We start from the raw sequence: 13,141 nt of genomic DNA, 5'->3' as shown, positions 1-13,141 counted from the left end.
TGCAAACAAAACACTCACGCGAGGATGTCGATTAAATAAATATGCCTCGTGCGAAAAGTAGTTGAGAAGACGATACAAGACTTTTAACTTGTGATATCAATACGATAGCATCTCTCGTATTTCGTCTGTAGAAAATTATTTAACAAGGAGTTTTGTTCAATTTATGTATTAGTGTCACTTCAGTCAGACAGGAGTTTGTCAGTATGAAGTGTTCCAGTGAATTGGTTATCGTTTATAATACTGTATAATATAATATCAAATTTTATATATATTGTATATTTAAATATAATGTGGCCGTGTATCATTCGCAACAACGGTTGTCGGCAGAATTTCACTTAATGAATATCAAAGCCTTGCGACTGAGCGAGTTGTAAAATACTGGGGTGTCGATTTGGAAAAATGATTGAATTCTCCGATATATTAACAATTAAACATATATACTGCTAATTTTATACAGAGTAATATTCTATCTATAAAATAATATACCCAATTCTCATTGTTCTTGTATTGGAGTAAAGTAGAAAATAGTTTAAATGGACACGAAAGAAACGCAAGAATTTGTAGAGAAAAAGAAGACTGAAAATGAGTCATCAACGAGGTAAATATGAAAATAACGTTACTGAATAGCAAAACAATTCAATCAAGTCGTTACAGTTTAACGAACGAAGCGATTCGGTCGTCGAGTTTACCCGTAGCAACCCAGCTTTGGGAACTGGATTCATGTACCTGTCTTTAGACGCCACGCAATCTTGTTAAAGCTTGCCACATCATTACGAGAAAATATTTTGAATTATGATTTATAAAACAAGATTCGGTTATGTACATAAATTTGACTAATAGTGTTTATAGGCTATGCCTATGTAATTCAGAAGAAAAATTCAATTCATTCGAAAACATAGAAGCCCCTATACAATCAGAGACTGCCTTTCCAGAACTTTGTTGTGAACAGATCTTCGAAACTAGAATTTACTATACAATGTAATATTTTATCTTATTCTTCAGAATCACTTGGAATCGCCCACTGGAATTTCTTCTTAATGTCATTGGCTACAATGTCGGTCTTGGAAATGTTTGGAGATTTTCTTATTTATGCTACAAGAATGGCGGAGGTAACAAATTAATTGTTAGTTATATTTTAAAAGGCCCATGTTTGTATTTCATCTAGTAAGCTTACTACTAATTTTCCTCAAATGAGTAATATTTATAGGCCCCAACCCAACCTAGCAAGATTTATACTTTGGTTAGAATATTTACTCATGTTTATTCAGGTGCGTTTCTCATTCCGTACTTACTCGTAGCGGGATTTTGTGGTTTGCCGCTTCTGTTTCAAGAAGTTGCTCTCGGACAATTCACCAAACATAGTTGTTTCGGTGCTTGGGATTTGGTGCCCTTGATGAAGGTATGGGTTTACCGTTTAGTATAGCTCTTTGCGTTTAGTATTTTAAAATACATGGCTGAAATGAAATAACGTGAAACCAATTGTGTATATATTGCGAAGGGAAACGTGACATACAGTACCTGTGTTTGCGTTTGGTATTTTCAAAATACATGGCTGAAATGAAATAACGTGAAACCAATTGTGTATATATTGCGAAGGGAAACGTGACATACAGTACCTGTGTTTGCGTTTGGTATTTTCACCTCAAAATACATGGCTGAAATGAAATAACGTGAAACCAATTGCGTTTTATTGCAAAGGGAATGGTGACATAAAGTACATGTGTTGCTGTTATTGTATAATGAACCAGATTCACACCCACTCTACGTGAGTGAAACACGAAAAGTTTGATAAAAATTAACAGCGTTAGAAACAAGTTTGCGTGGTATTTTGATCTATGTGTGCACCTCACATTTCATTTCCTGTTTATTGCGCTTTTTGTTGTGTTGAATTCAACCCGTTATCCGTTTGTTGTGAATGATCGTCATCCTGTTAAATGAGGACATGGTATTTGACAAATGAGTTCGTTACATCTTAGGGAATAGAAATATATCATAGCTATTAAATCGTTCAAAATTTGTAAAATTAGGTGCTGTATTCAAATATGATTATTCTTATCTTTATCTGAAGCAGATATAGAACGAAAACAATTAAGAAGTCTGTAAAGCGAAATGCATACTATTGATTTAAACTACACCACAATGCTATTTTTTGGAACTCAATCCAATGATAGCTTACGGCGAACTCTGTGCAAATTATACTTTTGACACCAACACTCACAATTTTATTATATCTATCTATTTCAGGGTATTGGAATCAGTGGCCTGTTGTTATCTTGGTATTTTCTGAGCTACATCATGGTGGTGATGGCGTGGGTCGTATTTTATATTGTTCATTCATTTACAACCGGACCTCTGCCATGGTCAACATGCGGTAAGGGTATTTTTTTTTTGTAATTGTGAACGTTTCACAAATAAATCAATTTACATTGAATCGATAAGGCCCTTTTTTATCATTAATCTGCGCACTTCGCAAATTTGAATTAGAAATAGATAACACCACTGTTGCACGATGCATCATGGTATTAAGGTCGCTTGTGCGTCAATATGTAATCCGTCGCTTCAAACATGAGACAGGACAAACATGATCACTCGATCTTCATGTTAATTTGGTTTAGAATGTTAAGACTGTCGGTGAATCGCGTTTTTCATTGATTTTCTGCTCCATTTCAGTTATTTTTGTTTGCTGAGCAGAAATAGCGATATTTATTGTTAGAATATAAACAAATGAGCCTGGCGAATGCTTTGTTCTCTGTTTCATAGTCAAATAGTCGTTGGGGGAACATATGGCACAACAGAAATATAAAATCGCATATTATTATTGTGCGGCCACTGCTGCAATGACTAGATAACTACTTCCCCTTACTCTGCGATCGTTATCAGAGGTTGAAATGCATCGAACCAACAAAATCGCTGGCCTTCATTAATTTGAACGTGGCCTTATTCGTTGATGATTCACTCTTAAAAATTGCAAAATTAGTTTATGGTTTTGGTTAATGTATGAGTCGAGTAAACAAAGTGAGTCATTAGATGAAAACTTTTTTTATACTTATAGATAATGATTGGAATACAGACTCGTGTAGGCCGTCTATTATTCTCAACGATTCCAAGAATTTGAACACATCTTTGCTGAATGTGACATCGGCTAACACAACAACATCTACTGAAGAATTCTGGAAGTACGTATTCGTCACATTTATTATGGTAAAATTCAATTGGAAACCAAATTCAGGGCTGTACAAAACGAATTGAAAATATTCAAATATCAAAGTATTCGATTAGTTTTTCAGTTACTTTTGGAACATTTCAGCATAATAACTACTTTTCGGCTGGGGAAGTTCCGTTTTGAACGGAAATCATCAGAAGCCAAAATGCGTTTTGTCACGTGTTTTTCTGATTGACTATTTTGATAATAATAGTTCATGCCAATGCGAGGTTTCTAAATCGTTGGTCAATTTGGTAGTTTCATTTTGTTCGCCCCTGTGAGCTACGAGTCATAATATAAAACTCATGCCTGCAATACACTTCGTCCGTCTGGAGTCCAAACTTACTTTCATGGCTGGTTAAAAAAATAATTTGGACCGTATTCGGAATTATCATGTGCACTGTACTCCGGCTACGTGACTGCTCTAAAATCCGAACCCGCTGTCTTTATGGCGGCTCAATAGCACTCTTATGGATGACGCTATTATTTTCAATTTCTAGTTGTTGAACTTACGTGCTGCAACTAGGGCAATTTAATTAAAAATTATTCAGAAGCCGCAAACCCTACTTGAAACAAATAATTGGTCGGATACTGTTCCGTTTTTGCTAAACTTCACGGATAGCAAACAATTTCAATAGGCTAAAACAATGGGTACTTGAAGTGCGACGTTGTGCTAAATTACGTTGGGCTGTACAAAAACTTATGGCGACAGGATGGCCAAGATTTTCAAAAGGGGATCAAAATCAGAAATTCCCAGACAACGAAATCTGACATACTTGCTGTGATTACGCCGCTCGTTATAAGAGTTCGCGTAACATGCAGATGCATCCGTCAAAATAAAAGCATTACTCCTATAAAATACCATTGCAACCTGCCGACACGAGAATGCCTGGTAAACATCCCGTTTACTTTTAGTTTTGACGACAGATTAAAAGGATTACAACGCTAAAATATTTCGGCAATCCGCAGTCATAAATATACGCGTAAACTGTCCGATTATAAATAGATTTTATCCTATTCTGCAATCTTGCTTATTCGTCAAATTTGAAAAAAATCCCAAGGTCGGACATAAAAATTTCCACGAGCACTATTTTTTTGCAACAAAAAAATCATTGGACATCTTTACATTTATTAGCTTATATATATATTATCATAATCAGGGAAAGAGTAGAGTGCGGCCCGGCGGTAATTTGAAAAATTTCGGCGATTCACAACTTCTTAAATAGCTTTCTTTTGTCAATCGCGGCGCCCCTGAAACAAAATTTATGGCGTCTTCGTTATATTTTATATCAGCTAGTCGGTCCTAAGTTCCTAACTCCTTTGAATATATGTATCATCTGGTCACCGATGATCGCATAATAACGAGTTTTACACACTGGGCAGTTCCGGGCATAGTAAAAATAATAAGTAATGATGTGCTCGCGAAACAATGCGTACATGCGCAGGGGAATACTACTCAGATAGGGGGAATTTGTGAAATACAGTTTACCGACATGAGACAGATGTTCACGGCCTAAATATCCACGTCCCACTGATGAAAGCAACCAGCGCTTAAAACAAAATTGGCCATGTGAAAATTGCACTCTGTATGAGCCACTTTCTTGGTCATCCTGGCTGCGCCACTGTATGGCGATATACTCTCTGACAGAGGTCAGATTACGACTGTTCAAGAACCCTTGCGCATCTTTGCTTGGCTGGTTTGTTTTGTTCGGTCGGTTTCAACTGAATGCATAGTAGGCGCGTTTGTCAAACGATTTCGAGAGTTCTTGCGTACGAGAGGACGAGCTATAATTATAGTTTTCCCACGAGATTCAAAACGCGTAAACGTGTTTATTGTTTCAAGAGCAAAATGCGCCGTGCCCATTCAATGAGCCTTCGCATGTTTCGTCAATCATGGGTCACTGATTGGTCCAACCTATGGTCCGTCCTCCAAAAGAATAATTTTTAAAGGTATAACGGCATGTAGGAGAAGCTCGTTTTAAAACTTCGCCATTAATTGTCCGACCACACGTACAAGGTGATGTGCGGCTCTGCCTTGTTAAAATCAGCATACTGCAACCGCGTGAATACAAAATTCCTCACTCAATGAGATTGTCTGTACTATTATGGACCAAACAATGTTTTATCGATGTCAAGTTACCGAAATTGAATATCTACACACTGGGTAATTTGCTCAGCTTATTAACCTAACTTTTTTTTTATCCCGGTGATAAATGAACCTTGGTTTGACTCTCTGCTAGTTGAGAACCATTCCACTAAGCTAAGATGTCACGCAAATCGCAACAACAGGAAACGCGTCAAGTACTTCATTGTTCTCATTGAGGACACACACTTCGCCCATATTCGCTAATTTTACCATGCATTACTGAAATAAAATTTTTGTAGTCAGATTCTTTTGCTAGTGTCCATCTAGTTTTATTTATTGTGAAACATTTCGAATTTTGCAGTAACTACGTACTGAGAAGAACTGAAGGCATCCACGATATGGGCACTTTTACGAATTGGAGAATGATATTATGCTTCGCATTTTCTTGGATTGTCTGCTATCTCTGTGTGTTGAAAGGAATCCGAACTACCGGGAAGGTGAGAATTTTAACCAAGTTTGGACAAGACTGGACTAAACGTTTTTCTCTATTATTCATTTAAGATGTGTGATTTCATCGATAACATATCATTTTAACGCACGACAATAGATCTGTTTTATCATTTCAGGTTGCCTATGTGACCGTGATAGCACCGTATATCATGATGTTTGTACTACTCATACGCGGAGCAACTCTGGAGGGAGCTGGCACAGGAGTTCTCTTCTACATTACACCTCGATTGGATAAACTCGCTGATCCCAATGTAAGAAATGTATAGATAATAGACAAGTAACCTGATAAATATATTTGTAACAGCTTGAAGAAAATTGTAGTTTCCAAATTCCTCGAAAACAATATACTTTGGGGGGGGGTCATTCAAATGGCGGCTGGGATCATAATATCTATCTCTACTAATTAATTTCGGTGACCCATTATGCTTGTATGAAGATACAGTATAATACGGTTTTATATAATTGAATCTATTGGTATATCGCGTGATTCATTTTTCGGTCGTTGTACGACTATTGGTTCGGTATACACTTGAACCCTTCAGGCGGCATTTAAAGTTCTATATCGCATTATGACGAAACACTTGATTTTCCGAGATCACGTTTAAGGATTTAGTTTTCATCGCCCCACATCGAAAACTTTCATAAAGTTATAAATTGATCTGTCATTGGTATCCTTTCAGGTGTGGTTAGATGCTGGAGGACAAGTTCTCTACAGTTTGGCAGTTTGCTTCGCTGTGTTGTACGGACTTGGAAGTTACAATAAATTCAACACAAACTGCTACAAGTAAGGGTGCATAATTATTTGGTAATTAATGTATCCTCCATTGACAACATTCGACCATATTTGGTTGTTTTTGAATACATGAATGTATTAGATAGTTTCGTTGAGAAAGAAAGGATCGAATACTGAAAGGAACATTCATACATGCGTGGCAAGTGTGAAATTTTTGATTATGTCAGCAATCACAATTTACTACACATCAGACACACTTACATGATTGTCCGTTTACTCACATTAATCTTGGGTTTGATTGTAATTTACCACTTATTCTGGAGAATTACTCATGTGAAATTAGTATCCAAAAAGTCGATACCAGAATTGTTAGGATGAAGAACGACTTTACCAATCCCGCTATATCATCACTCAATCCAACACGGAGCATGTACTGCAAATCTGATGATGACATTGATATCATCTATTAGTTGTATCTTGGTTATCAAAATTTTTTACAAGTATCGTTTTATTTGTTTAGACATGCGTATATGTGCGTTAGTGCTTGTTGCGGGACTTCTGTATTCGTTGGATTCATCATATTTTGTTTTGTCGGTCACATGGCTTTCGAACAAAACAAGAACATATCAGACGTCGCCGAAGGAGGTGAGAACTCGTTTGTTATAAAATAGGCTTGTATAAATTACGTTATATGTAGGCTATTAGGGAAGCAATAGAACAGCATGATAGAATAATAACGTTAGAGAAAGACGTAGTTTTGATAAGATAAGAACGATGGTAATATAGGAAAGTTGTTTGTAATATGCAGTACAGGTAAATTACTTCTGGTCCGCTGTTTTAGAGTTATTGCAAGATCTTTCCCTCTAGTATGTTTCTGTTCGGGCTGAATATATATTGTGTTGATTTAGGGTTAGATTTTTGTACTATTTGTTTTGCGTAAATATATGAGGCATAGTATAGAATTTATTTTTGTTTAGGATTTAAGTTTAGGCAAAAACCCTTTTTTTGTTCAAAGGCCCGGGACTTGTGTTCGAGGTTTTCCCGGCAGGATTAACGCTGTTACCGCTTCCACAACTGTGGTCGGTCATCTTCTTCATAACACTGCTTTTCTTTGCGATTGATAGCGCGGTAAGAATCTTGCAACCTTCCTGGCGGAAGCCGACATGAGTTTTAATTTTCCGATTCAAAGAAGAGCATGATCTGTGTCAAGTTCTGGTTTTTCTTTGCATGGAGTAGTTTTCCTTTTTATTCCTCTTTTTATTGGTCGGGCCCCGAAATGTCACTTTCAAGAAAATTAGGGACGTTCCAAATTCGTTAAATTTATTCGATTCGATATTGCAATCCTCACTTGGTAAGTATTTTTGCCCACCCTTGCACGTGCGAGACTTTCATGAATTGCTTATATCAAGACAATAAAGTTACTGCTGTGCTGTGCTTGTTAGTCCAACTTGTTTCCTGGTTTTGTCCAAATCCCCCGGCATTCTCCATTTTTTTTTGCCAATTTTACATTTTTTACCATATATAGTGAGATAAATAATGCTAATCCTAATGAGCCATAGGCTCGGAGTGTTCTACAAGGTTTTATTGGTATTAGCTCTTCCTGAACGTTAGGTCGAAGCGGCTCACCTTCTCATATATATATACATAGATGAGTCATTTGGGTTTCGAAATCATACCACTGCAAATTGTACCGCTATCATGCTCATTTAATATTTTTGGCACAGAAAAACGAGGCCAAAATTTGTCATCGATTCCCACCCATCATGCATTTTTTTTAAACCAAACTTTCTGACTGTGGCATTTAGTTGTGGCAGAAGTCCGAGAATTAAACTAATTCTTCGTGCATTTGACCATTGTCCATTCGAGAACGATTTAATTCGTCATCAATCAATCGGTGGTGGTCAGTTCAACATTCCGATGTCCAGTAGCGATGCCCAGTTCCATAATGTAGTTTGATACTCACTACAATTCATTTTAAGTACGAATACTCTGAACTGTGTGAACATCGAATATTTTGGGAATATTGCCTACAAGGATCCAGGTTATTTTCATTATATCTTGCAGTATCAGTGCATATGTGTGTTACAAATTTAGCATGATTGTGCTGAAAACGATATCACATTTCATCAAAATTGATGATTGTTTTGTTTTTATGGAAACACCAACCTCGGCAACACAAATACACTGATACAGCAGTTATTATAATATTATGAATAAGAGATATACGGTTGATGAACTCCCGATCTTATTTTAACGGACATCCTGGAATGACAAACTCCTACGTCTACGAGATAGGCCCTTTAATTAATCATTATTTCACGGAGCCATGTTAATATTATCATACAGTAGAAATAATAATTATCTATAATAACTATACTAACTAGTAATATATTATATACGGTAAGTAACTTTTTTCATTTGCCGCTCAGATGGCGTTGTAACACCTATTCTTATTTTTACAGTTTGGAAGTATCGAAGGATGTGCAGCTCTTCTTGAAGATTTCAGACCTCAATGGATTGAACGCTACGGTCCGCAATTCGGTAGAGTTGTCGTCAGTTTGTTCCCACTTTGCCTGGGTATACCGATGCTTTTTGATGTAAGAATGATACAATTTCAATTTGTGTTACTTTGTCTGGGAATTTTTGAATACCTGATGGTTTCGGAATCGAATCGAATGTTTTTTCAAACCGAATCTGGGATAATTGAACAATATGTAATTGTGTGTGACTTTTTTATTGAAATGGGTCCTCCAGACATGAATTACTGAAAATACAAAATCCATCAATCAGACAGTTTGCTGAGCGTTCAAACACAATGGGAAACGCGTTTCATCAGTAACCAACCCGTCAGGATAAATAGAGAATCATATTTCGAATGTTATTTTGAAATTATGTCTTCAATATAAAAAATTGTGGAATATACAGTAATGTATCAAGGCATGTATGTATGTATGAGGTTGTACTGGTATGTTTATTATGACAACATTGGGAAATATCGTTGTTATTCCCAATATTACAAAAATAATGAACAAGCTGAAATCAGCGATTGAGTCGTGAGGTTTATTTATTGTCGTCTCGAGCATTTCATGTTTACGAAATTATCATACCGTTTTTAATAATAACAACAATCTTTCATCGGTCATGCTAAAGTCGTATGAATAATACGTAGAGCTATTAGACATCATATTTTGAAACGGAAATACAGCGTTACACATCCTGGCGCCGAAGACGGAGTGGTGAATACATAAAACATGATCATGGTGATAAACGTGTTTGAACTACAAGGTCGTCATATTCACTACGTAATAAATTTAACCTTATTTACCAAACCGTAAAATTTCGATTTTCAATGAAACTGTAGCTGGCCGTGGATCAGCAATTGTTTGTTCAAATCTTTGTTTGGATAAAGAGTTGTAACATCAAATAATGAGCAAATAAACTATTGTAGTTCATTATTTAACAATTGGTGTATATAAGATTATCTTTATTACTTTTTCAGGGTGGAATTTACGTGTTCGAACTGGTGAACATGTATGGATCCAGTGGCATCTGCATCCTTTTCGCAGCTTTTTGTGAAGCTGTGGCACTGGCGTGGATTTATGGCGTGGACAGATTCTTTGATAATGTCAAGTCAATGATCGGATACTATCCTAGTTCATTTTTCAAATATTGCTACCTCTACGTCATCCCTGCCATAACTCTGGTATGGTCAATTATATATTTTGTAAGAATGGTAACGGTTGACCGGTTCATCGGATTTTAGGCCGACTTTCAATCTCCAATTATTTGATAAAATAGCTAAGCACGATAGGAAATTAATATTTGATGATACATTAGTCACTAGGGCTGGGAATGGTTAATCGGTTAACCAATTTTAGATGGTTAACAGTTACGATATTTTAACCGTTAACTGGCATCTCGGGTACAAATCATCTTTATAATGCACAATTTCTTCAAAAACGATTACGTCATCGCAAATTCATCTCGGAACGGCGGACATCGGAATGTAATATGTGCACTAGGTTAGGGTTAGGCCATAATTTTAGGTATAAATACTACGGGAGGCTCTTGGCTAGTCTTCGAACTGATAATAGGGCTAAAATAAGGAAAATTGGAAAAAATTATCGCCTAACCCTAACCTGTTACCCATGTTACGTTCCGATGTCCGCCATCTTGGTTCACATACTTCGGGAGCACCTCACTGACTGTATCGGCAAGAACCCATTAAATGTGAAAAATAATTGAATTGTCAAGATTGCTGATTATGAAAATTTGACAATGATAAATCGAGAATCAGTTTCGGTAAAAATATATTGTTCAAAATGTTATTGCAAAATCGTATATTCAATGTCATCCAACAAGCGCGCAGTTGATGCTGTTTTTCTTTATGATATCTCAAAGTAGAATTTGCACACCGAGCCCTGAAAATTTGTCACAAAAATAACATTTAATAACGGAATCGGGTTGTACCGAAATACTTCCATATGTCCGGAGCACGCTGCATATCTCGTACAGCAGAGTGATCACGAAACTATCTAGATTCGTGAATAATTATACGGGTTATCGGGAGAAGATCACGCGAAATTGCTTTGTAACCATTGTGACGTAACAAGATATAAATTATAAATTATCACTATAAATTATCACGTGCGGTTAAAGTGTAATTCCCAGCCCTGTTAGTCACACAATAGTCCTCTACGAATGAGGCCGTTCAAAATGTGTTTGGGACTATTTATCAGCCCTTTTTCAGTATAGATGACTTTGCATGCGAACCCATATTCCGAACTAGTAGCAAACGAGATCAATAGCTTAAATATCTCTATATATAGACGCTTATTGGTTAATATAATATATTTCTGAATTAGATGGACTTCTTAGAATTTACAATGATAAACAAAAAAATTAGTAATAGTGAAATTATTCCTTTTTTATTCAGACAATCTTCGTCGCATGTTGTGCCAGATACGGCCCTCTCAAACTCGGAGACTACGAATATCCGTTGTGGGCGAATGTTGTCGGATGGATGATGACCATATCTGTCATGATTGGAATACCGCTGGTTGCCATGAAAGAGTTATTGGATGGGAAAGGAACTATGAAACAGGTGTGATTGCTTTTATAGTTTTGATAGTGTCTTATGAGCTTTGGGATTCTTAAATATAGGGAAATTACTAGTCATTAGATTAAAGCGTTATGGTACACACTTTTAGAAGGGGACGCAATCACGTCAATCACGGGAATCATACTGTGCCATATATTTCACTCTTCCTATTTCTCTGGGGCTTCTCGATCCCGCTGCTTTGTCTTGATTTAACATTTTACCACCAGGGTTGAAGCATTATTACAGCATTACCTTAATATAAATATAGTTGTTCATTAAACCCTTGCGGTTGTTGCGTATTCCGTATTTCCTTATGGAGGATGTTATGGACGTCGTTGTGTTCTACATTGGAGCTTTGTATATTCAAAAGGTCTTCTTATTTTTTCATCTTTCGCACACTGTAGTCTCCAAATTGGATAATTCAGTCCACTTAGTGTTAGATTTCGGTTATCACCTATTTCTGTTTAACCTGTAATACTGCTTATCAGACTAAATTCCATTTTTGCGTTATAATTATAGTTTAAGTTCTTATTTTGTTACCATAGCGCTGGGAAAGAGCAACAACATCAAGATTCACGAGGGAAAAGTCTTCGGAAGATTCTGAGGAGACTTCATGTATATATGAAGAGAAAGTTTAGAAGAACTGTTGCTATATCCAAAAATTTGTACCGTGTACATATGGAATGAACTTATTTGAAACTTCTAGTGAAGAACAAGTGATCTTCAGATTTTTTACTTCTCTAGTTGCTATTTACATGTCAGTCTCATCGCGACCATGTCACCATATTCAGTGCTGCTTCGAAGAGTTTGTTGCTTTGGGCTTCGAGCACGGTGTCGTGTTGGACCCATTGGCTTTTATTTTTCAGTTTTATTGTTTATACGCTTACACTCTTACCCAATAACCCACTTGTAAAACACGATATTCAAGCTTTTTTTACGTAAATCAATCGGCTGTCGTTTTGCATGTGCACCTATTGCGAGTAATGTGGCGGAGACAGGTGTTTGAATGATTGATTCTATTATGATAGTTACTATCTATTGTTCGTTCGTGGAGCCGTTACCTTAGGGGTCGAAATATGTGTTCGCGAGACGGCATACAAACACCCAGAAAAGATTAAAAAAAATCAGCTCGCGTATTTCTGTTCATCGGGTCGAGTTTTTGAAATGATTTAAATAATCATTCACAGAAATAAGTCATGTTCATAAAGATGTTAACTGTACAAAAACGGAAAGCGTTTTGTTCTTCAAACATTTTTCGTGACCTTGTATCATCTATGAGTGGCTAAACAAGGCCTCAGCGTTCCTCAAAAGTCACGAATTTAAAGAAACTGAACGGCATTAAAATTAGAAGCGAATCAGTTGAGTTCAATGTGAAATACCGCGGTATCACTTGTTTCTAAGGTGAGCAAACGCACAAGACTGCGATAATCAAATAAACGAAGGTGAAACGACTGATATTAATCGAATGTTGGCATCTGGCTTCATACCAAACATTTGGCGTACTGAAGA

General features: G+C 36.6%; 1 protein-coding gene across 1 annotated transcript; it reads left to right on the top strand.

The window, feature by feature from the left end:
• The first annotated feature begins 437 nt into the window (after positions 1-437).
• LOC120342379 (sodium- and chloride-dependent betaine transporter-like) lies at positions 438-12,579 on the top strand. Its single transcript, XM_039411188.2, has 14 exons — positions 438-598; positions 1,003-1,109; positions 1,269-1,399; positions 2,245-2,371; positions 3,053-3,176; positions 5,650-5,785; positions 5,915-6,049; positions 6,479-6,582; positions 7,052-7,176; positions 7,547-7,659; positions 8,994-9,128; positions 10,031-10,234; positions 11,468-11,635; positions 12,178-12,579. Exons 1-14 carry the CDS (start codon positions 534-536, stop codon positions 12,268-12,270), a joined length of 1,767 nt encoding a protein of 588 aa, XP_039267122.2. The 5' UTR covers positions 438-533; the 3' UTR covers positions 12,271-12,579.
• The last annotated feature ends 562 nt before the right edge of the window (positions 12,580-13,141 follow it).

This window comes from Styela clava, chromosome 3, assembly GCF_964204865.1.
Source record: "Styela clava chromosome 3, kaStyClav1.hap1.2, whole genome shotgun sequence".
NCBI classification, from domain to species: Eukaryota; Metazoa; Chordata; class Ascidiacea; order Stolidobranchia; family Styelidae; genus Styela; species Styela clava.
This window is presented reverse-complemented; position numbering and strand designations above follow the sequence as displayed.